The 26,346-nt window shown below is 40.1% G+C and overlaps 1 protein-coding gene across 7 annotated transcripts in view; it reads left to right on the forward strand.

Annotated features, from left to right (window-relative positions):
* Window positions 1-26,346, forward strand: part of CNTNAP4 (contactin associated protein family member 4) — a 265,683-nt gene that overhangs the window by 72,743 nt on the left and 166,594 nt on the right. For 6 of the 7 annotated variants that reach the window (XM_061133985.1, XM_061134018.1, XM_061134042.1 and 3 more), the window contains exon 3: window positions 15,433-15,626. In XM_061133985.1, the coding sequence (XP_060989968.1) occupies window positions 15,433-15,626 (194 nt within the window). The remainder of the gene's footprint in view (window positions 1-15,432; window positions 15,627-26,346) is intronic. The other variant, XM_061134007.1, reaches the window with a different exon arrangement.

Genomic DNA, 26,346 nt, shown 5'->3' on the forward strand with positions numbered 1-26,346 from the left:
TCTAATTTACTTCAATTGCTCTGAATTTGGCCATATTAGAACAATGAGAGTTTAGCTAATGGCACCCTCACTTTTGTGTCTGAGCAGCATACGAACATTTCTGCCAAGGGGCTTTCAAATGGTATTCTCATAGAGAACTTGATTCTTAGTTATTAATTTAACAAACATAAATAAACTATATTATCTCATGTTACAAAATTCTTATAGCTAGATTTTGGGAGAGGTGATATTTGAGTTGTAGCTGAGAGGTGGAGAAAACAAAGTCCTGGCTGCGTGAGAGGCATAAGGATAAGTATAATTCAAATGAAATTGTGGAGAGTGAGAACAGACTTCATAAAAAAATAGACTATTTTTCTGAGGCTCCGGTGCCAGATTGAAGTTGCATTTAGTGCTGTGCCAAAAAGGATGCTCTTTGCAACCAGGAGAAAAATGATTCAACCTGCTTTTACCAAAACAACTCTGGGAATGGTGGCAAAAACAGGTCGGTTATCTAAAAGGCACATATTGAAGATTTTTAGGAAGAGTAGACCATCAGGCTCAGAGTACAATTTCCTGATTTCCTTTCTAAACCCTGTAAACATTTGCAAGCCCCAGTGGCCTTGCTTCCTTCATTTTTATTACCTTAGAAGACCTGCCCCTCTATTCTACAGCGAATCACTCATAGTATTCTGAGTCCTTCATACTTCCCCAGGATTCCCGTTCTTTCAATTTTGCGTGTTTCAGATTTCCCTTCCATGGATGACTCTCCTCTCAGCACCACCATCCAGAAACTTTTCCAAGCTATCATCCTTGACTTGGTTGTTTCCCAGTTCCTTGCCCTCCCAGCATCTGACATCTGAAGTGATTATTCACAGAGCATCAAGGCCGGCCGGTCTCCCTCACTGGGATCTCTCAGATGCTTTCATGTCTCTTCATTCTTTCATTTACTCACTTCAAAGCCGTGTCCCCAGCAACTAAAAATAAATACAGGAAATAAGTTGAATGGAGTGGTTGACATATGGATTTAAACTAAAGTAGGAATCATGAAAAGCAAAAGGGACAATGACAATCACTTTGGAGATGATGTTGACCAGATTTGGCAATTTCGACACATATAGAAATTTGTATTATTGAAAGGGGATAATTAGAAATGATTTTCACATTTTAGTCTGAGCGACTTGAAGATGGAAATGTTGTGGCCATCTGGTTTTGACAGGAGGTAAGGCATCCAATTTTGGAATGTTGAGTTTGAGATATCTATAGGGCATCCATGAATAGATATATAGGAAGCATTCAGGATTTAGAATTTAGATTTCAAAGGAAAGTCAGAGCTAAAGATTCAGGCCTCATCATCTAAAACAACAACAAAAATAATCATTGCAGCCAGAGGCATGAGAAATGTAGTCCACTGAGAATGTAAAGTAAAAGAGGAGAGAGCAGTTGTGTTAGCTTTTCAACAAAAGTGGAGAAAGGAAGCTCTCTGAAGGATGCTGAAAAGGGCTGGCCAGAGGAGTGAGGGAAAAACCCCAAGAAGTTGCAGAGTCACCTGGAGCTAAAGATGCTCTCAGTAACAGATGTTTGATCATGAAACATTTCCTGATAGTTTTATTTGCAGCTCTTTTATTGACCTGGGTACATATTCTAAAGATGCAGGATGTCAGCATAGCAAAAGCAAACAGCTGTTTTTCTTTTGTTGAAAGCATCATCCTTCAAGAGTCATGTAAATCATGAATTCCTATTTGAAACTCTGCCTAAAGACCATCAGGGAGGTCCCCTTAAATATATGGGGAGGGAGATGGGAAAGAGGTCCGGGAGAGAGGGGACATGGGTGTACCTATGGCTGATTCTTGTTGATGTATGACAGAAAACCACAAAATTCTATAAAGCAATTATCCTTCAATTAAAAAATTAAAATAAAATATACAGATGTAAGAATATATAGCATCCATGCAGTCATATTGTTCCTCTAGTGTTTTATAACAAGAGCCAAAATCTTAGGATTGTGTATATTTGCAAAAGATCTTTTTCTTTACAAAGCACAGTTAACACACTACAATACGCTCCTCCTCAGCTACACATTTGTTGAAGGAAAAATTAATGCCTTTTAATACAAATATAAAGATCTTGGCATTTATGTTTGACAGGCTCAGCTGACTCTGGAAATATTGTGTTCATATTTCTTGAAATTATGAATTGCTTATTTTAAAACTACTTTATGGAGGTGTGATTGATATGCATAAAGCTGTACATATTTAATACATACAACTTGAGGAGTTTGGAGATAAGTATATACCCATAATACCATCACCATAATCACAGCCCTAAACTTACTTATCACTTTCAAAAGTCCCCATTCATTTATTTTTCTTAAAAAAATATTGATGGCAATTAAAAAAGTTGAAATGCAAATTTCTAAACTCTGAAGGTATATTCCAAACAGTATTGACAAATTAACTTTTTTTTTTTTCCAGAAAAAGAATATAGTAAAAGCAAAAGCAATTGCAGCATGATAGGCCATGTGGAAAACTGATTTTTGATTTTGTTCACCAGAGTATTATTTGTTTTGATCACTGTTCTGGCTGTCGTCATGACCCGTGAGGAGCTGCTCCGGCCAGGATGTGGCTTTCAGTTGCCACATGCTCCTGTGTGGTGACGGGATGTGCAGGCAGACACAGGCACTTGGGGGAGAGTCACAGTATTGGCTGGAACAATTTGAAATCGACGAGGCAGAGCATGACCTACTTTTGGGGTCCATCTTTTCTGATCCAGAAAGTGTTTGCATTAACTCTCATTCCCAGCTGGAAACACCACTTTATTATGACTCAGTGGATCAATGAACCCTAGGAACCATGAACCATGAACCATGATAGGTGGCCTGACAGTGGTGTGAAAGGCCTCATTGGTTCAAGTGGAAATGAGGCTGCCTCGTGAGACTTCCTTTTTTATCAAGAAGGACAATTTAGATCTTTCCATTATACATTGCAAATAGTAAAAAGGTAGAGATACACAGAGCAAAATGATGCATTTTTTCCCCCCTTCTCCTTGTGCTTCCCCACCTTTCACATCCTGGTGGACTCAATCAAGCTCCCTCAAAATAAGACGGTTTTTATTTTTGTGAAGCCAGGGCAATGCAGGCTATCTTTCTGATACAGAATAATTGGTGGAGTATCATTTTAGAAAGTGTTTATCTCTCAGTTTAGGTGATAGAGTGACAAAATGACAAGTTTATAACTGTAGGCTAAAATCAGATTAATAAATTTAAAAAAAAAAGCTTAATTAGAAAAAAACCTCCCAACAGTGGTTTGTTACATTTACTCTATTTGTAGTCTTCACTATTTTGGCACAATAAACTATTGAAAAAATCTAATATGTTGAAATTTGATTTGTTTTGTATAATGAAGTAAAGAAGCCATTGAACATACAGGTAATAATTGAGGATAATGTTTTAAAAATCTAAATGTATGTCCATCACTGGCAAAGTTAATGGTCATGTATCACAGTTTGGACATAAATCTCAAAAAAGCATATTTTTCCTCTATTTTTTTTAAACTATAACCCTTGTGTTTCTCTATTTGTACATAGGCCAGGAGCCAGATGGAGCTGGCTAGGGTGCTTAGATGTTAGAGGAAGCAATTCATTTGTATAGCAAAAGAGTCTGCCATCCAAAGCATTTCTGGAATTGAATGTGAGCACAGAGGAATATTGTACCTGCTGGCTTCAGACACGAAATCCTATTTGTATCTAACTGCACTGTGCAATTGTAGAACACTATATCTGTTAAAGACGGTAGATTGTGTATGTGTGTGTTTATTTCTCTCTTATTTGTGCCACAAATCTGTGTGATGCCCAATGAATGTTGAGTGATTCTACTCTGGAGTGTAAACTTGACTGTATCAATGCTATGCATATGGCAAAATGTGTTTTTTTTAATCAGATCGATACATCAATTCTGGTTGACCCCCCATGTACACATGCAAATGTTCTTGATAATCTACATATAGTTTTGAAAATCTATAAATTTATAAATTATATAAAATGCATAATCAGCAGCTTTGAGGATGTTAAGCACACACACAAAATACTCATAAAGATACTCTAGTACCTTTCATCATTTAGATTTGAAATATTGGTTGATCTGAGAGTTTCAAACCTCTGAGACTGCAGGTTATGTTAGTAGTTGAGAAATAACATGGAAACACCATATATTTTTCAGTTTTGTCAAAACTTTAGCAGTTGAGTATTCTTTTCAGTTGGGGAAGACCCTGCTTGCTCTTCACTTCAGAGACTGTTTCCCATCTATGCCCACTCTACCAAGTCCCCTCACCCCACCCCCACCCCTGCTGAGTCTAGGAACCCCCTCTGGATGTGTCAGTCTCTTTCAGGTAAATGCTAAGACCTCCTGCTTTCCTGATCTTCCCATTACACATTTCCAAAATGCAGTTGGCATCAGTGGAGCTCAGATGATGTCTTGGCACGGCTGGGTGGGGGGCTTCCCTGGCACGTGGTGGTTGTGTTGATGTCCACCAGAGATCATTGACTGGATCTTTATGTCCCAGCTCAGGGGTACCCTAAGTGTGGTTTGGTTGTTCCTAACTCTAAATGTTTGTTGATGTACACTGCCAAATTTAGTGACCAGTTAGTTCCTTTGGCTATTCTCTTGGCAAAGGCCATCACCTCTTCTGGGCCCCATGGCACCTCTTGTTTTATTTAGATTCCCTGAGGCTGGCTGTGACATTCTTTTGGTTAATAGGTAGAGCAGATGTGCAGAGATCTTCTGATACTGTCACTCCTGTGAAAGGGAATCCCTGGTGGCTCAGTGGTAAAGAATTTGCCTGCAATGCAGGAGATGCGGGTTCAATTCCTGGGTCAGGAAGATCCTGTGGAGGAGGGCGTGGCAACCCACTCCAGTATTCTTGCCTGAGAAATCCCATGGACAGAGGAGTCTGGTGGGCTGCAGTCCACGGGGTCCCAAGAACTGGACAGGACTGAGCGACTGACACATACACAAATCACCACCACCACTCCAGTGAAGAATCCCTCTGGTTAGCTCTAGTCAGACCCTCATTCATTTCTAAGCCTTGTTCTTTATCTTTTCAGACTCTGATTGTGTAATGGTTTCTGGGGAGCATGACTCATTTAGGTAAGAAAAAGAAAAACACATCATTCTAATAAAAAAAAAAAACCAATTATCTCATCAAAGAAAATTGTACTGGATTGAGTTAAAAAGACAAGAAAGACTTTATTCAAGTCTGTAGCAATGGGGGTCAAGACTTCTGCAGTAGGGGAGAGAGAGGGAACTGCTGAAATCAAGATGGGGGGATTTTTGAGCCCTGGGCTGAGCTAATGGAAGAGCTCCGGAGAACACTAGGGGACCTTGGCCAGGGTGCTCAGGCGTTTGTGTCTGCTAATTGGTGCTTGTGGGAGTTAGGCTCCTGCCCTCCCTGCAGAGGCCGGGAGAGAGGCGTCTATCTTTCTTGATTACATTTCAGAGGGATGACTCAGGTTCTTGAGAAAGACATTCTTGGGTTGTAAAACTGTAAAGAGGCTTCATGAAGATTTCCATTTCGAGGGCCAGAGAAATAATTTACAATGGCAACTTCCTTAAATTAAATGCTCTGAAAAAAAGAGAGGGTGGGTACTTCGGTCAGAGGGGAAAAAAAAAACTGTCTACAGTTTAGTCAGGCTGTGGGGGACATTAAGGCTGTCTTGGCCACAAACATCACTAATTCTGTTGCCTGTGAAAGAAAAGTTTCCACGATAAAATAACACTTAAAAAGGAATAAATAATGGAATTAAATAAAATATGTGTATTTAATACCAATACCAAACCTAGAGGTAAACATATCTTATTCATTGGGGTTATAATGCTATTTTAATGTTGTAGCATTTTCTCAAATTGGGAAAATATTAAATGATTTAATCAATCAAATTCCTAGAATTGGGTTTGCACTTTTTTTTTTAACCTCTTTTGATTATACTGTGTCCTAGTATTGTTGGCTTTTCCAATCATTATGTGGAAATGATGTCTGTTGGGTACAAGAGAGTGACTTCAGTTTCTTGACCCAGGAGTGATATGAGGACATTTGGCTCATGACAGCTTATCATCTCTCTCTGGCCGGGGAAGATAAAAAAAAAGGTAGGGAAGCAAAAATGGTTTTTCGGTCTCTGGGATATTGTCAGTATGCTCTATCTGATGCATGAGGTCATTTACTGAAATGACCTGCCTCAGTGTAGTAGATCTAAATTGAAACTTTTAGAAAAGTATTATAATGGTCTTAGAAAGCAAAACATGGGCAAATCCTGATTACCATCTGAATTTTCAGACATCATGTGCTCAGAGTAATTTTTCCAGAACTACTAATTTGAGTGAAATAAAACTGACTGTAGTGGAATTAAAGCACAGAATTTGGCATTTTTGTAATTTTATTCTAGTCTTCTAAGATGAAATTTGGCTGTCCCCAAATTTGCACATCAAATATACCAATCAAAATGCCTGAGCAGAGAAAGGATGTAAATATTTACTGATCAATCCACTGAATTATTAAAGACTTCAGAAATGTTTGATCTGGCAATGCAAGAAGTAGGGCTGAAAGTCAGCCTGCCAATTTGCTGGGAGGAAAAATTGATCAACAGCAAAGCACTAAAACCTAGGAGAATTTAGTAAGGTATTATTAATTTAGAACCTTGCTGGGGAAATAAAGTGAAAAGCATCTCTTTTTTTTTATTGTATCAAAAAAGCTGGAAACAGAGCAATAAATACATCTAGGAAATAATAGTTCACAAGTGATTAAACTAGGTAACTTTGGGGTGATTGGTAGACCCTGTGTGTGTGTATGTGCATGCCTGTGTGTGTGTGGATGTGTGTCTCAGCCAAGTGCTTTAAGTTTTCTCTTTGAGCACCTCATTGAAAATGCCATTTTGCAAAGAGAAGTGTCTTGTGCTCTTTAGTTTTAGCTTTTACCACTAGGTATAATACATTCAGATTTTGTATATAAATTTATACAGTCTTACTACTTTCACTTTCACTACAGATTTACTTCATTCCTTTATGCATTAAATAGTTGTCAAGCTCCTACTATGTGTCAGGCAGTGTGCTAGACACATAGGATCTATCTTTGAACAAAACAGGCAAAGACTGTAGGCTTCATTGAGCTTATATTCTAATAGGGCAAGATAAATGATAAAGAAGTATAGTAAATAGGAAATTACGTATAAATATGTCAATATCTGGCCAAAAAAAAAACTGGTTTGGATGAAGTGGTTTGGAGCAGGACTGCTGGGTGGAAGGAATTTTGGTAGGGATGGTCAGGAGATACAAGCTTGAATGAGCGCATTGCATCTGAGCAGACCTGACGGAGGTAATGATGTTAGCCCCAGCTTCCTCAGAGAAGAGCACTCCTGGTGGAAAGGATAGCTTATCAAAGGGTGGGATGGGAAATGGGAGAATGACACTTACTTGGAGAATCTCGAGGAGGCTGTTGTTGATGGAGGGTCCTGATCTGGAAAGCCAGACCTGGGGCAGGAGCCTTGCACGGGAGGCAGGTCACGTGAGGAATCTGGCGGCGGTACAGCGATGACTTTGCCTTCCACTGTGTGTGGAAGTTAGTGTAGTGTTTTGAGCACAGAAATAACTTAAACCTGTTGTGTAGAGGATGGAGTCCTGCTGAGCAAAGGGAGAAGCAGGGAGACTTGTTAGCTTGCTGTGGCGCGAATCCAGGCTGGATTAGAAAGGAGCCCCAGTGAAGATGGGGAAGTCCTCTGATTCTGCAGCGTTGAGTAACACCAGCAGTATTTTTGTCGGCTTGGTAGTATGATGAGAAAGAAAGAAAGGAGTCGAGCACAACTCTGGTTTTTTTTTCGGCCCTAAAAATTGTTAAGAATGGAATAGTCATAAGCTAGTTTGGGGAAGCATGTGAATAGAGTGAGGTTTGGGGGAAGAAAAGGAGTTTGGTTTGGGAAATGTTAAAGATATCAAGCAGTGAGTCTAATATCAGGGAAGAGTTTTGGCGATGCAGATATAAACTAGGGAATTACTGGCACATGATATTTTTGAGTGCTTGAGGTCGAGAGGGGCCACCCAGGGATGGATGAAGATGGAAAAGACGCAGGGTGAAGGACGGAGCCGTGGAGCATCTCAGCCTTAAGAGGGAAGAGATAAAAGGAAAAACCATCACTGGAGATGGAGATGAAGCAACAAATAAACTAAGAAGGGGGACTTCCCTGAGGGTCCAGTGGTTAAGACTTTGTGCTTCCACTGCAGGGACCATGGGTTTGATCCCTGGTGGGGGAAGTGAGATCCCACATGGCACGTGATGTGGCTAAAAAATTTGAAAAATAAACAAACTAAGAAGAAGGTTAAGAGAATGAGCTTTTGAGGAAATTAAGTGAACAAAGAATATCAGGGCATTGGGAGTAGTCGAATGTCTCAGATGTTGCTGACAGGCCAAGTGGTAGTCAGACTGAAATCTGACCATTTGATTTAGCAATACAGAATTCTTCGGTAACCTTGACAAGAGCAGCTTGAGTTAAGTGACATGGACTGAAAGTCTAATTGAAACTGGCCTAAGAGAAAATGAGATGAGAAACATTGTAAAGAATGCATGTGGACATTGTACTTGAATTAATGTTATTATCTTAATAGAAAAAATAGAATGGAGTCAAGAGAAGTTGTTGTTTTTTTCCTTTTAAAGTGGGGAAAATAACAGCATGCATGTATATTAGTGGGATCCATTGAGGAGAAAAAAATAATGAAGACAAGAGTGAAGAATTGCTGGTGCAGTGGCCTGAGTGGATTAAGCACAAGTGGAAGGGATCATGTGCTCATGTGGCTCATGTACAAGGAGATAAACCAGTCAGTCCTAAAGGAAATCCACCTGCCTATTCACTGGAAGGACTGATGCCGAAGCTGAAGCTCCTCCAATACTTTGGCCACCTGATACAAAGAGCTGACTCATTGGAAAAGAGCCTGATGCTGGGAAAGATTTAATGCCAAAGAAGGGGGTGGCAGAGGATGAGATGGTTAGATTGCATCACTGACTCAGTGGACATGAGTTTGAGCAAACTCCAGGAGGTGTTGAAGGACAGGGAAGCCTGGCGTGCTGCAGTCCACGGGGTTGCAAAGAGCCGGACACGCCTGAGCAACTGAACAGCAACAGCTCGGCAACTGCCGGGGGGCTGCCCTGCGGGCCCAGCGGGATCCAGGGACGCCGACCGTGCCGTCAGAACTGCCTCTCGCTTCATCTCCCCAGCCTGCTTGGGTCTTTGCTGCTTCACCCAGGGTTTCCTCGACCATTGCTCCTACAGCTTGATGCCTAATCCCCATCCTTTCAGCTTTCGCAGCAGAAAAGAGGGTTGTTCTCTAATAGTCTCAGTGAAATCCAGGAATTGCCCTGCCGGCTAGGCTAGCTGGCCTGCCCATGCTGTGACAGTCTCTGCGGGCAGGGGCAGCCGGGCCAAGATTCAGACGAGCCAGGCACGGAGCATTGATAGAGTTGTGTTTCTTCCAGCAAAAAGAACAACACTGGTAGAAATACAAAGCTTGATAAGGTTCTCAATGGTGGCCCCAGGACACTGCAGATCATTTAAGGGAGCCCGACAAATATTGGCACAGTTTTCTTTCTGATCCTTTTACTTTATTGTAATTACTGTCAAGATCAAAATGATCCAGGCCAGTTTACACTTGTGGGGAAATCTAGATGAAATCACACGTGAAAAAAATAATATTAGAGAGAAATTTCCCCATGAGAATTTTAATTAACCTGGTTACTTTGTAGAAATGTAGATGCCCTGATGGTGGCTAGAGCTGTTACTGAACTGTGCTCACTTGTGTCTTGCGTCCTTGGACACCTCTGTCCTGCTGTGCTTTAAATCTGGAGAAATATGGCTTGCCCTTTCGTGTGTTCCAACCTTCACAAAGTCGACAAGCTCTGAGACATGTCACCTTCACTGGTGACCATCAGCAGTGGCAGTCATGCCATTTTTAATATTAGTAGGGGATAGATGTGATTCTTTTCTGTATTTTAAGGCTCCAACCAAGGGTACTTTATCTTCACTTTTTCTTTCACTTCTATGAAATTGTAAGATATTCCTCCATGTCCCGAACTAAATATAGATGCTACCTAGTAGATAGGCTATGAGGGTCTTAAACATAATTCAGCCAGCTAGTTATTTATATTTAAATAACACTGAATACACTATTTGAATATATTCTTGGGATAGAATATACCAGTCTGGGGAAATGATAGTTGTATAATTATCTCAAGGTTAAAGAATGAAAAATGAGGAGATTTTTAAAATGAGATCCTACTTAAAAAAATAAAATAAATAAAATAAGATCCTAACAGATTAAAATCATTTTAAAAATAATTTTTCATCTATACTAAAAATTTGGGTTAATTTACTTAGCTTCTGTAAATCTCTTTTTTAAATAAAGTTTCATTTGAAAAGAAGAGATGTTAAAACATTTCATCTCACTAGATAATTTTAATAATTAAGTTTAATATTGTGCATAAAATTTCTAGTGACTTAGCATACAGTAGGCATTGGATAATTTTTAGTTTGCTTTTCTTTCTTGACAGTTCATAGCAAAATATATTATAGAAGCTGGTTCTTTAGGAACCTGATGTTTAAAAGCAGGAGGCAGCAGACACAAGAGATGCTGTATTTTGTGGTCATTCAGTAACTAAATTTTTTCAAAACTCAACTTTACTGTGATGGTAACTCTTTGGAGTTGATAGCAGTAATAATTGTTTTATGGTTCAAAAAGTAACAGCTATGATATACTCACATGCTTGCTGTGTGAGAGCGAAATCAATAGGCACTTGAGCTTTTTAAATTTACATCTCATAGCAGTACTACAGTGCTTTAATGTAAAGTCTCATCAATGAGTGGAAGGGTTTTCAGTGTGAAGTTTCAGGCTGTGATACAAAGATGCAAGAAATGTTTCTGTTTGAATAAATTTATGACAGTTTATTATGCCAAGTCTCAGTAATGAGGCCAAGGCAGGAGAAAAAGGAGGGTGGAAGAGGGGGAGGAGGACTGCGATGTGGGGAGGGAAAGAATGGAGGGACAAGACTGTCTTGTCGACCAAGCGTCAGTAACCATGGAATGCTTGGTGCTCAGGGGCGAGGAATCCAGCTGGCAATGCGGGAGACCTATGCCTGGGGTGGCCTAAACACAGCTGCAGTTGCACTTTCATTTCATGTCACTGCTGTCCCTACACGTCATCATAGGCTGGCACTACTGAAGGGCGCTGAGTTCTGTACCCAGGTCTATATACCTGGGTCTGTGTACTTACGTTTTCCATATTGCTATTCAGCTTTTGTTTTAAAATTAGAACCTTCAAAACTCCATCACACACTTACACCATGTGTGTCTTCAGCGCTGCATAGTTTAAAACCCTGTAGCAATCTCAGGATTCCCTATGGCTGAATTATCCTGCTGACATTACTTGGTAAAGCCTGGGAGCATCTGAATTCCCATTACCTTATTGGTGTACCTCGTTAATGACATCGCTTGATTAGCATATCAGTAGTACCTTTTCGCCACAGGTAAGAAATTGAAATGTTCAAGGTCAATTAACTGCAAATGTTTCGAGTCGGTTGGTGCAGCTGTAACGGTGAGTGATGCTGGGAAGAGGGAGCGGTCAGTGAGAGACGCCTCGTGCTCCTGATGAGAATTGATGATCCAATTTTCACTCACTGGAATCACACTGATTCTTTTTTTTCCCTCTCACTGTGCTTCTCTCACGTGTTTGTGTTTTAAATAGTGGTCTATAAAGGAATGTCAAAAGTGCCACAGAAATATTATGCATCTCTGTATTAAAAATATGCCTTTATGACCAACTTTAGACCATTAAAATTAACTAGAAAGAGCAAGAAACAAAATAACTCAGTATTTTTCTCAAAGGTGTAAGGTAATGTAGATAAAATTCCAAACAGAGAAACTCCAGGGAAAGATGATGGCTGGCTAGAGGCACTTCATCCATTCTTTTCCCAACTTTGATGTGTAAAGAAAGAAGATAAAAAATGCAGAGAGAGTTGCAACATATCTGCAACTATGGTACTGATATTAACCAAGCACCCTTGGTGAACATCAGACCCCAGAAACTTTCAACTTGAAGACTTTTGATAGACCTGAGGCAGAACAGTAAAAATTAGATTGGACACTGGAGGGAAGTTTTTACCCACTCACCCCTCCCGTCATGTACCCATACTTCAAAGACACGGTCTGCTGTTAACTCTAGAGAGGGAAGACGGCCCCATTGCCAGGTAGCCAAATCCTGAAATTCCCCAGCCCTGGTTGCTGCTGTCTTTTCTCCACCCGTTATGACGCACCCACTTACGTGTCACAACAACAAGCGGGCACACTGCCGTGTCCTGATTCAGAGCACGGTGCCTCTTGCCGCTCTGCAGGCTGGTGCGAGGTCTTCAGACCCTCTGTGTCTCGGCAAGGCGCCCTGGGAATTAAGTAACAGTGCCTTCACAGCGTGCCCGACCAAAGTACTCACTGCGTAAACACTAAGTAATACCACGGTGAAATAAGTGGAAAAGTTGGATGGAGTTTCATTACACCCTGAGAAATGAAATATGGTGAAGGAGTTGGCTTAGATTTTAAAATAATGCTATGAGAGGAGTTCGTAGTCAGGGTTCGAGAACTCCCTGTGCTGTTTTTGGTCAGGTGCTATTTAAGGTGTTCTTCAGAGCATTCAAAAGTAAGTTCTCTTCCACGTAGATAACAGACTGCATGAGAGATGCCCTTTGTGGACAGCAAAGCCGTGCTAGGTCGGGGACACCAAGGCGCTCAGATTACAGCCAGGTCCCTTGTCTACCCAGCAAGCCTTCTTACTTAAAACCTAAGAGCTTTTCCCCACCACCTAAACATGGTAGATGGTGCCCCAAGGAACTCTACTCATCCAGGTTACCAGCCCCAGCCACACATTCTCCAAGGGCAAATACAGAGAAAAGTAAAAACAGACCAGTAAAAACTGCACAATCTCTAAATATTTTGGGTCCCTAAGGAGAGCATTGTACTTTCAATGTACAGACTGGAAGACACTTTTGGACAATGATTCCCTCCAAGACAGAAGGAAATTGGAAAAAAAGCATCTAGTTCTAAAAACTATGTAGGGAGTAAGCTCAGGAGGCATAGCTGAATACAAGCAGGAGTTAGTGTGATGCTGTCAAGAGAGGACACTATAGGAATAGAATTCTTTTAAAAGATGCTGTCTTGACTCATTTTGAGGTCCTGACTGGAGCCAGGTTAGTTCCCCTTCTTGAGCAGCTGGTTATGTCCAAACCCAGCCCCTCCCCTCACACCCTCTGTGTCCACTACACATCTAAACTGGTCACGCAGGCGCCAGGTGCAGATGCCTGGACATAGCCCCTGCTGCCCGGAGCCCCTGCAAATTAGCCAGTCCACAGGGAGCTCACAAAAGCTAGCTAACTCCTCCCCGCTCGCCACACATCAGCTGCCCCCTTCAGCTTCAGCTAGTCATCCTTTCTGGGGACACTTTTCCCTCCATGGTTCTGCCTGGAAATCTTCTCCTCTTTGAAGCTGTAAGTAACACAGAGTTCTGCGTTTCCTTGCTCAGAGTGTCACTGTGTTGTTTGCCACCCAAAAGATTTTTAAATCTTATTAAAGCAGGTTGTTCACACAGGTGTCTCCCTTTAGGCCTCACAATGGTATGTGCTGCACCAAAATAGTAAATATTCATTGGGCATCTCTGTATTAGGGCCTGACTCAGGGTTTATAAAACAGGGCACAGATACCAAGAATAATGCTTGAATAGAAACTGTAGATTTATTGTTTTTCAGTTACTAAGTTGTGTCCAACTCTTTGTGACCCCATGGACTCTTGCACATCAGTCTCCTGTGTCTTGCACTTTCTCCTGGAGTTTGCTCAAAAACTCTATATAAATTAATGATAATCTCTATTTGAAATGTCAGAACTTATTCTTAGAGCCTCAGGTGGAAGGCAAAAGAATGGGGAAAAGAAAGCATGGACTAATATTCTCATTTGGTATATTATGTAACAGATACTGCATTTTAATATATATCAAATAATAGATAATTATGGATTCAAGAATAGGTTAAACCCTATTTAATGACTTTTACAGAGATTATATAATACTTACAAAGTCAGCAATGTCAATATTACTTAAAGAAATTCCCTAAGTAAAGCATTATTATAGTAAACTGGATGTATAGTGAAATATCTTAACAAGACTTACAGTAGGTATCACATCTGTAATTTCTGGTGTGCATTGGATAAAACGAAACACAGTAAATTCTGTTCTACCTCTATTTCCTTGAATACACAGTAGACGTCCCCTCTGTGCTTCCGAGTGCTCAAGAACAGCTTCCTCTCTCTCCTGTGGCTCTCCTGTCCCCCACGGGGTCACCCCCATTCCCAGAGAGGACACAGCTAGTGATGTGTTGGTGAACTGGCTGGGGTCGGGGTGAGCACTGATGTGTAGAGGTTGCCAGTTTTCATGGTTTAAATACTCCCACTATGGCCAGTTGCAAAGATGGCTATGTTTAATAATCATCTTGTAGAATTCCTGGAAATGTGATCATCTCTTGCCCGTTGCTGCAAGCCAGTTATCACTGGATGGAACTCTCCATCACTTACTGTATCCATCACTTACGGTTCCCTGCGCCTGCCTCACCGTTAACATTTCCCAGGCTGTGTCTCCAGCACGCTTTTCAATGTCTGTTCCTCCTGTGTGCTGTGCTCAGTCGTGTCTAGCTCTCTGTGACCCCATGGACGTAGCCCGCCAGGCTCCTCTGTCCCTGAGATTCTCCAGGCAAGAACACTTGGAGTGGGTTGCCATGCCCTCCTTCAGGGGATCTTCCCAACCCAGGAATCGAACCTGCATCTCCTTTGTCTCCTGTGTTGACAGGCAGATTCTTTACCATCTGAGCCACCGGGGAATAAGACTGCAAACAGGGTGAAGGCAGGAATGATCCCTTGACCATTCTTGTATTTTGGGGCTTAATGCTGTCCTTCTTTCTCTAAGGAGTCTAAACATGATCAGACATTAGAGGTCGTTTCCAAGTTCCATGTAGTTTGAAGGTAAATCACAGTCTGAAGGCAAATCATTCCTCAGTCATGTGTGTGGGCACTGAACATACTAGTTCCATGTGTTGACGTGGTTGTCTGCCTCTCAAATTAAGGACTTTAAAACTACAATGAGTTTAACCTCACTGAATTAGCTCTCCCAGTGTCCGACGGTTGTAACACCTAGAAATCAACATAATTAATTTAGGCGCCATCCATTTACATTACATTCTTGTTTCTCTGTATTTTTTTTACTATTATGGAAAGTTTTGTAATTTGGAGATTTGACTTTCTGAAGTTTCACAGAGGAATAGTCTTACTGGCATTGCTAGTTCATTAACAGATGTTTAATGAATTCTTTGCTCACTTCTCCTTTTTCTCTTTTCACGAAAGGAGCTGGTGGCTGGTCTCCACTTGTGTCAAATAAATACCAGTGGTTGCAGATTGACCTTGGAGAGAGAATGGAGATCACTGCCGTGGCCACCCAGGGGGGATATGGGAGCTCCAACTGGGTGACCAGCTACCTCCTGATGTTCAGCGACAGTGGCAGGAACTGGAAGCAGTATCGCCAGGAGGACAGTATCTGGGTATGTTTCTTTAACAGAATACTGGCCTCTCAGAGGAGGAAGCACGGCCACTCCTACAGGCAGTTTAGGAATCTCCTAAACTTTGTTTAGAAACAGAATCTTTGGACTTACTTAGAAAACATCTTCCAATGTATTGATATTCATTTTCCAATACACTTTATGGTTTAAGAAAATACTAAAAATAAACTTATTTCAGAGAGTCCTCAGAAATTGAAGAAAAAAAAACTCATTAGTGCTCTAAATAGTGTGAAGGTTAAAGAAAGAAACCAAGCCTGTATAAAACATTTTTTGTTCAGTAACATAGTAGTTTTGCATTGCCTTTATTTAAGGTTGGTGAAAAGAGGTTTTTTTTGGTTGTTCTGATGACTCTGAGAAATATGAGTTAATGTCTCTCTCTTGTATACAGAGGTTTTATATACAATATTTAGAATATTTATATATGTCTTATACACACATATATGATTTATATATAAACCTTTCTGTAGTCTTTTCAAGTGTTAAAATGCCATGTTTTGTGGACAGGGCATAGCTGCTCTAAGGGAGACTGACCAGGAGGCAGTTCATAATGAAGTGAGTGGTACTTGTAGTTGACCAAGTAGACATGCACACCCGGTGGGAGAAGGAAGCTAAAGAAAGTTTGCTTGCTGCTGAAGAAAGGACTTCTCTTTTAGTGCAGAAAAGTATTGGTTTGGATTTTATGTGGGCCAGGGACAACATACTGCAATCAAAGAACTTTTTTTTTTTTTTAATTTTCCTCTGACTGAACTGCTGGAACCAGAGAAAATGAGTAACTTAATGAAGCGTTGTTCTGAGCACACAGATAATTTGGAGGCCTGTTTGGGCACATAATGATAATTTTCTTTGATCAGTCAACGGCCTCTCTTTTGAAACTTGCTAGAACTCTGTGATACATTATAAACTCATTGAAGAAAGGGACTGTGATTTATTCACCTTTGTGTCTCTGAAGCACTTGGTGGCCATTCAATGCATGTTTATTGATGTAAGTTGAATTGAGAAAATGTAGCCCTGCTCTTTCTCTAGAAAGAAGGACTGTTAGGCTGGAAGAAGTTTTCTGTAAGCATTTTCAGAAAACCTGCCTTAAAATCCAAAGCAAGTTGAAGTTATGTATAAGAGTGAGAAAAATTGGATATTATGGTTAAATTAATCCCATGAAAACCATTCAAACTGGGGATAAATTAAACAGTAATTATGAACCAATAGCTATGAAAGCTTAATGAGGTATTTTTTTAACTAGGTGTTTGGATTATCTTTTACTCTTTTCTTCTAAATAAGCTTTGGATTTTAAACTAGATAAGCAGTGGCTAATATTTAGCTGTATTAAGTAAGATGTATGTTTTTGACATCTTTTAAAGAGAAAGATTAACCATGAAAATTAATTGTTTTTCATGGATCAAGCTTGAGGAAAGCCAAACCTGGACAGTACTGTTTGTCTTTTTCACTTACCTTGTGAAAAGCGAGATGCTCAGGGTACATTAGTGACATGAATGATATCCTTAACTATTCAAACCAATCGATGTAAAGACAGATGGTATCTATCACAGTTATCTGGCTTGGTAATATCCTTTTTAGACTCTGACTATGGTCAGAATGGACTAACAAATTTTGGAAGGACTGGACTATAATTTTGGACATGGTAAAGAAAGCAGACAGATAACTGAACATCAAGATCAAAACTGAGACTTGGAGCTGGTTCCATGACCACACATAAAATGGATAAGGTTATGGTGTAGGTAAAACAGCTTCAAATCTTCAAACATTGTTAATATATGTATAGACGCACACGTGCATACACACACACACACACACACACACACACACACACTCATGCTGTCTGTCCATCCCAAGTAGGCTCACAGTTCTCTCTTTACCCCGTAATTACTCAGGTCCCTCCCTGAGAGAAGCCCCGCTCTGTGACTCTACAATAGCAACACAGGCAAAATGAAATATGGAGAATTATGCCCTGGCTCCAGGTTGTTTAAAATGATCTGGCACGATCACTTTAATGTGGGATTTTTTGTTTCGCCAAAAACCAATTTTTAATTGATGTTCATAATAAGGAATTTAACTCTTTGTCACATTTTGCACATCTGTATTTCCTAACTTTTTTTTTTTTTTTTTTTTTGCCCATTATGGGTAACGTATCCAAATTATACAAAACATGACAATTTTTTTAAGTGCTTCACCGTCTGCTCCAGATGATACAAATAAATCTGTGAAAGAGAGTTAGGGAACCCATAAAGCATTATATGAGAACGTGATGGAAAGAGGAAGAAAAGGCAGTTGTTACAAGTTTAGAAACACATAAAATAAAACCCATCAACACAGATGGAAATGCTGCCGTGGGGATTCCTCATTTTCCTTCAATGTATTCTCTTCAAGCACGAGAGAGAGCAGTGACTTCTGTCCACCTGAAGGAATTCATCAAATGCCCTGCTGCTTCTTACAAATAATCTTTAAAAAAGAAAGGCAAAACACTTTATCTGTTATCTTTGTGGCCATGCATATACTTGACAGAACTGTAAATTTGGGAGAGACATATTTTTAAAAAATTATTTTTTGGATAAAATTTATAGTCTATTGCCCACAAATGTAATTTATACAAACTACTCTTTCTAGATGGCATATAAATATTTTGCAAAAAATAGAAAATGCAAACTGCTGAAATTGTTCCTCTCATATTGAAGACAAAATAAAATTTCTCAACATCCACGGTCAAAAGACTTTTCAGTTAGCTTATGGTAAATGATTGGAAAAGAAAGTGTGAAGTATAATTTTTGCTCATCTAAGAACAATTTCTGGAATTTCATAAAACTAACATCTTAGAAATTATTTTAAGCAGATTAACATGTGCAGGAACTTTACAGCTGAATTATACAAATTCTCTCTTTTACACTGCAGACTATAAGGGCAAGGGACAGGATGGTATTAATTTTATGAATTATTTAAATAAATATGATTATTATGCACAATGAGGCTTCCCTAGTGGCTCAGACAGTAAAGAATTTGCCTGCAATGCAGGAGACTTGGATTTGATACCTGGGTAGGGAAGATCCCCTGGAGAAAAAGAATGGCAACCCACTCCAGTATTCTGGAGTATTCTGGAGCCTGGAGAGTTCCATGGACAGAGAAGCCTGGTAGGCTACAGTCCATGGGGTTGGAGTGTATTATGCACACTATTTATGGATTTCAACTGTATCTCATTTTTCAAACAAAAACCCATAATTTCATATTAACATATTTCTGAAGTTAATATAACTTTTTAAATTAAAAGTGTTGAGTGTTGTGGTTTGGCTTTGGCTAGTGAAAGACATGGAGCCCCCCATGACATGTATAGTCAATTAGACAAATGTATGACTGTCACCATATAGTCACGGCATTAGTATCACTGTGAATGATTGAATTGTCAACTCTATAAGCCCAAAAGGGCAGAAATACCACCTGCAAAGATTTTAACATGTATTTGTCTCCAGTCAAATAAATAAGTGAGTGGGGTCATTTAATTGAAAATCCAATGAGGCAGACATTCAAGTGAGAGGTGTGTGGTAAGTCTGGCGGACGCCCCACTTTTTGAGGCGCACCTTTCCTAGATCTTTCCCTATGCTGACGTTTCTCCTATGTTTTTCTAGTGTTCTAAGCCTGCAGAAGTCGTGTGTGGTGACATAAAGTGTAACAGCTCTGGTGCCCTGTATGTCAACATGTCAGATCATCAAGCTTAATGCCTTGCAATCTTTGGCTCAGAACTTGGGCAAATGCCTGGAGAGTGCTTTAAGCTGCTTCTGCCTTTCAACACAGCCTCTGTTTGAGTGCCAGAAAGATGTTTTTATTGAAAGTCTATATGATTAGTCTGTATTCCCAGGGACTGTCCTGTTTATATTTCTATTTAACTGGGTTCTCTACCCTTTTGGAAATGATTAACCTAGGAGTGCCTGGTTGGAGGTAGCTGCATTGGGGTTTTTAATGTGATGTTGGTCATGAATCAGAACAATTAGGCTGCTAGGCACCTTCTCAATCAAGCAGCATGGTTTATTTCACCTCGTCCCATCCGTGCCCATTCTGTAACACGTTACGTCAGTCCCTTCTCATAAACTTCCTGGGCTCATGTAAATTGGAACTTTACATGAATATGTAATGTACAAATATATATATGAACCTCTGTAAACTGTGGGAACACATATGCATTGAATAAGATAAATGGCAATGTTGCTTCACATTCTTCTAATTGATCTGTCCTTAAGCAAGCAAGCAAAATAAAAATAATTTGAAGAGAGTGATTAGGGTCAGCAGATTTGATTTAATGCCCCCTTCAGAGCACACACTCACGTCTAGTTTATTCTCAAAGCATCAACCAGAGGATGGTATGTTTTAAAAACACTTTACAGCTCGTGTCTCACATTCTCCCACGTGACAGTTCAGTGATGAGACACCGCCCTCTTTTCTCCCCTCTTTTCCTTGCTGTAATGCAGTGCTGCAGATGTCTGCTTCTGACTCTTCTCATTCCCCAGTCCCAGGAGGTACATTTGGAAATCTCTCTGGGAAGCAGTGCTGTCCTTCTGAAATGTTTCTTTATTGCTCTTTGAGTTTCAGTCAGTTAGGTCTTTTAAAAAACTAATGCATGAGCCTGTCTTTCCTATTTTACATTTAAAATTTTCAAACTTACCACACATAATCAGAGAAGAGGCTAGAAAAATATATAAAGCTAGAAAGGAGGAAAGATTTGGCATTGATAACAATATATTCCTTAAAATTCTAAGAGAACATCTTATTGTTTTCTTAAAAGAAAATTCAATAAATTCTGTGCCTGACAATAAAATTAATTTTTAAAACCTGTAATTTATCTTCCTACGTATAAATAACTAGGTAGACAACATAAAAGGAATACATATGCTCCGCTTATAATAGAAATCCCAAATGATAAATATCAAGGGAAAAAGTAAAAAGAAATTATGAGATTTATGAAGATAATATTTAGAATATTACTAAAGAACATAAAAGAAGATGATTAAATGTGAAGACATATTTATTTGAAATAGAAAACAATATACCAGCAGCAGTTCACTTACTTAGGCAGATTTTATTAATAGTACTTCTGCGCAGCGGGTACTGTATGGCCATCAGAAACAGATGATGTAAAAATACACTGGCCATTGCGGCAGTGAATTCCAAAACCAATGGAAAATTTTCAATTGAAGTGTCATTTGATACTGAAGAATAAATCTTAAGGACTGAGGAGAAAGAGATGGGGACAATGGATGGAATATATGTTAATTTATTAAAGCACAGGTAAAGATTAGATTTATATCAGGCTTCAAAGGGGATAATCTGAGAGTGACAGAAATGAAGGACAACAGAGAGGAGTGGATAGGAAATAGTCCAATTATTGATTTAAAAAAAACCAAACAGATAATGGCAATTTCCCAATTGTTATATGAAATTATCTTGTAACAATTATTGATAGTACCAAGCCTATGGGAGTTATCAATATGGAGCATCATATATTATTTTTAATATTATTTTAGTAGTTTATGTATTTATATTTTACAATGGTTGGATGGCATTTATATGTGCAACATGTCATCTAATATTTGATCATAAAATAGAAAAACACCACATTTCTGATACTAAATTGGTTTGTGAGTCAGTACTCAGTCAAAAAATCAGAAATTACTCCGGGCATCTGAAACTGCAAAGTCATTTTAGGAAATTGGTTACAGGTAATGGAAAAGCTGATCAAAGCAAATCAGATGTGAGGTGGTGAGTACCTCAGAGCCTAGCAGCAACAAGCAGACACTGTAACTCCTCAGGAGTGGGGGGACAACGAGAAGGTGGTGTTTCTAGAGCTTATAGCTGACGTTGTTCAGTTAGTGCTAGAATCGTGGCAGGGACTGCCCAATGGAAGATTCTGGAAGCAAGGCTTGTCCGTGGGGAGCAGGAGCCTCGTAAGAGGCTCAGCCACCACCGAGAAGCTGCCTGAGGCAGAGCAAGAGTGGGGAGGAATATCCGGGCTCCCCCTTCCTCTCACCTGTCGAGCTCTCTCTGCCCGGCCGGAAGCTTGCTCACACAGGACCTGGGACTGTCCGTCTCCATCACTCAGCCTTCCTGTGTCTCAGGATAGAGCAGGGAACAGTGGTACATGGCTCTAAGGAAAACAGGCACAGCCCTAGGAAGCCATGTGGTTCCTAAGGAAGTCTCACCTCTATAAACTTTTTCCTACAGAAAGAGGGAGAATTCAGGTTCTTACTGAGTAATTTAATCACTCATCCCTTTCAGTAGTAAAATTGCAGGCTTCTCCATCAACCCATAGAGAAAGTCGATCAGTAATACTCTGATCCTGAAGGAACTGAGACGTAAGACAGTAAGTTCCCACCTTGTTATGATTGTTTAGTGCCTGAGTCGTGTCTGACTCTTTAGTGACCCCATGGATTATAGCCTGCCAGACTCCTCTGTCCTTGAGATTTCCCCAGGCAAGCATACTGGAGTGGGCTGCCATGTCCTTCTCCCAAGTTCCCACCTAAGTTCATGTTAATTTAGCTCTCTTTCCTCCTGTCAATACTGATGAATATGCAAAGCTAGGGAAGAACAGTATTTCAGCCAGAATTCATGGTGTAGATGAAATCATTGGTTTAGTGTCATTTTTTACACATAATCTACTGTAAGGCAGGAGAAAAACATAAATTACGAAGTCAGTCTCTTGTTTATCACAGTACGTATTGAAGACAGAGTATAGTTTTGCCTTCTATGTGGGAGAGATAGCATTGCTGTGTTTGTCATCAGACATTCTATAGCTGAGTCCAGGACTCCTCTGCAGAGGATCAAGTAGAAGGATGTATCTGTGGATTAATGCACATTGTTGTTGCCTCTAGGATGGGGCTGTTGCACACATTTGTTGTGCAAACACAGCCCACTGCTCCCTTATTGAAATGTTTCTGCTTGCCTGGCAGACTGGGTGGCCACATCCCGTCCCAGATCTGAAATGTTTCGTTGGCAGCTTCTTCATGTACCGCAGCTTCAATCTCAGACAGTTAGTTCCTGCTCTCAGGACATTTCCAAGGTTTCTTGGTTTTCAGACTTCTCTTCCGGGCCATGCTCTTCAGTTCTGTGAGGCCTGCTTCATCCCTTCCAAAGTAGGGCCTTTCAGGCACTTAGTCTAGTCCAGCCTTCCCCATCACTTTTCCAGTCATCACCAACTCATCTCTAGAGTCTTTTTCCCAATGGCATCTGCTATTGTGTTATTTCCAGGAAGACTTTCTGGAGAACTTTGCATAGTTTGTATAACCTTAATCAGCTGAATTTCAAACTCATTCATATATTTTTTCATTTTCTTTCACTCTACTTATATATTTTCCTTTCTTCCAGATTTTACATGTGACAGAAATTCCCAAACACTACTGGCTAAAATGCATACTGTACCTACCAAATTCCTAGGATATAGGAGATATTCCAAGGAGAGAGTAAATGTGATTGGAGAGAGGACCACCGTACTGTTTTGCTAATGTGGTTTAGAATAGATATTAACAAAAGCATAATGGTAGAAGGAAACACTTCTGTGATCACTTACTTCAGATCCCAATCTAGTAGTCCGGTGATGTTTCTGTGGTTTACAGTGCAGAGGTCCTGTGTGTTTACTGGATGCGGGTGTGCATGTGCGTGGGCATGCGTGCTTAGTCGCTCAGTCGTGTCTGACTCTGTGCGGCCCTATGGACTGTAGCTCGCCAGACTCCTCTGTCCATGCAATTTTCCAGGCAAATATACTGGAATGGGTTGCCATTTCCTCCTCCAGGGGATCTTCCCCACCCAGGGATGGAACTCATATCTCCTTTGTCTCCTGCATTGCAGGCAGATTCTTTACCCGCTGAGCCATTGGGGAAGCCCACTGAGATGAGGGTATCATCTGATATTTTGTAGAAGTATGTAAAAGAAGAACTCCTGGTCATAAGAACCAGGACTTGAACCATACAGCTTTATCCATCCATATTCCCAATTGCTTTTAGGAGTCCTGCTTCTGAGCTGGTTGTCTCAGATTTTCTCTTTATATTATTATCTGCATCTTACTCCTTTCAGAAATGTTCATAAAGAATAACCCTTTGGTTGATTTAGAAGAGCCATGCTTTTGGAAAGTGTTAGGGCATTTGTCCAGAAGTAGCCATGAGAATGAAAGGGAGAAAACACGAAGCAAAGATGCTAGGAAATATTCTGCAGAGCTGTGTCTATAAATCAGAGAGGTGCAGTTCAAAAGAAATCATATTTGATTTGTATTCTGCAAATGAAAATTTTATTTGGCTTTGAACTCCTATCTTCCCTTCCGTGCTTCTTATTGTTATTATTAATCTCTCATACTGAAAGGTTGTCTTCCTTTTGGAGCCTCAAACATTTTAAGTACTTAATAACAGGGTTCTTTTTCAATAAGAAAGAGAGAAGAGAGAAATTGCTGGAGCAGTGAAAAGAGATCCTCGGGGAGCAATGGCTTTATTACAATATGTCAGAGTCATCATGAGCTGAGGGTGGGTGGGGAATATAAGTTTCAGAGAAAAAAAGTTTATGTTTATTTTAGCAAGTTTGTGGAAAAGTTGCAGAAAATTGTCCTAAGAGCCACAAAGCTATTATGGCAATGGCAGTTCCATTTTTACACTCTGGAATTCAAAGGTAAAAAAAAGAAAATTCCCAATATGTCACTTTGGCATATAGATTTTTGATCCTTAGATTAGAATAAATACATGAATTAATTAAGCTTACAGTGCTATTTATGCTTTCTTTAAAAATTTGCATGTCAGAGATGACAGATAAATACAAAAACTAAATTGGAAAGAAATTGGTCTCTTCTATGTCTCCCTCTTTTTTTTTTTTTTTCATAAAATCAAGCACTTTGGATACATGAGCACACACTGAATTTCCATATGATTCCTCTAAATTTTTTGGTTTGTACTTTTACATTCTTAGCCTTCGAGTGTTTAATTTGTCTGAACTGCATAACATATACACTTGGCTATAGCACAAGACGTTTTCACAAATAAAGGAACTGTTAACTTGTATGATTAGAACAGGTATGTATGTATTTTCATGAAATATATTCCTTCTATTTATTTCTGTTTACTCTCTGCTTAGAACATCGCATAGGGCTTTTTTGCACTGGAGTCTTTTGCCCCGTGGAAATCTATACAGCTTTTCACATTGGACCACACCATAGAATGTGGCTGTATCCTGCCTCCACTCCAGGCAAAGTCCCTGTGAATCATCCTCTCCCCTCCTCTGCTCCACTGAAACTCACCATCCCCGCACTCTGGATTGAAAACAGAATAAATATGATTGGCTCTGCCAGTCTGGGACAACTGAGGCAAATGCCATCAGCACACAGGGGTCTATTTCTGTACGCATGCCTAAGATGGCTTTCTGGAAACCATGGTACCATTTTTCTAGTCTGGGCCAAGAGTGACTTGAATAGTTGGAGTGTCAAATCAGGTCCAGCTCAAAGTACCAAAGTACTTTGAAACTACTATAGCAAAGTACCCAGAGCTATAGCACGCAAAAGGAAGAAGAGGGGGCAAGCTGTGGATGGCAGTAGGAAAAGTCATCTCTGTTACCAGGCTACAGGCCTTCAGATGCAGGCACCATCCCTAACAAGCTGTGTGACTTTGGACAAGTTGCTTTTACCCCCTGCAAATTGGGCATAGCAATAATAGACGCCTTAAAGAATTTGTATGAGAGAGGAAGGAAGCGGGGTGAGGGGAGGGAGGAAGGGACCTTTGCAGAATTAAATGCAAAAAAAGCAAAAACCTATAAAAGCTCATGCAAAGGTTTTTTCTTTTTCTTTTTCTTCTTCTTCTTTTTTTTTTTTTTTTTAATATAAACACCTTTATGAACTTAGCAAAGAATCAGATGAAGACTAGTGTGGATTTTCAATCTTCCACCAATGGTGCCATTTTAAAGAATTCAATAGTCAGCACTTTAGTACTTAGCTCACAACTTCTTAAGGGCTTTGTTGTTTGTTCTTGTTTAGTCGCTAACGCATGTCTGATTCTTTGTGACCCTGTGGACTGTAGCCCACCAGGCTCTTCTTCCCATGTGATTTTCCAGGCAAGAACACTGGCGTGGGTTGCCATGCCCTCCTCCAGGAGGATCTTCCCCACCCAGAGATTGAAGCCAGGTCTGTCATTGCAGGCGGATTCTTTACCACTGAGCCACCTGGGATCCCACATAAGGGCTAGAAGGGCTGAGATCTTCAGCAGCAGCTTTGGAATTTTGTGTCTTTGCCTAGAGGCAAAAATGAAATACCTGCCTAACTGCAAAGGATTAAGTATCCAAGACTTTAAAAAAAATAAATAAAAGTACTACATGATTAAAAAAGAAAAAAAGCCTCATGCAAAATTAACAATTGATCTGAGGTTATTAGCTCGGAGTTCAGCTAGGAGGGAATTGAATGCAGTCATTTTTAGGAAAAGAACCATGACAAGAAGGAGGGAAGAGGAAATGGCAAATACTGTTCCCAGTAGTTTGGCGGTGTGGAGAAGTGGGATGATTGTAAGGAGATGGGATGAGTGACGCGCAGACAAACAGAGGGCTTGTTAGTGGAGAGACTTGCGCTTGGTTAGCACTCGAGAGGGAGCCCTTGGAGGTCCAAGAATTGAACATGAAGGTGATTCCACAGGTACCTGATGGAGCAAGGGGATCCAGATCATAGCTGATTTTGAAGGGTGACGTATCTTAC

This window comes from Dama dama, chromosome 4 (assembly GCF_033118175.1).
Source record: "Dama dama isolate Ldn47 chromosome 4, ASM3311817v1, whole genome shotgun sequence".
In the NCBI taxonomy this organism is placed as follows: Eukaryota; Metazoa; Chordata; class Mammalia; order Artiodactyla; family Cervidae; genus Dama; species Dama dama.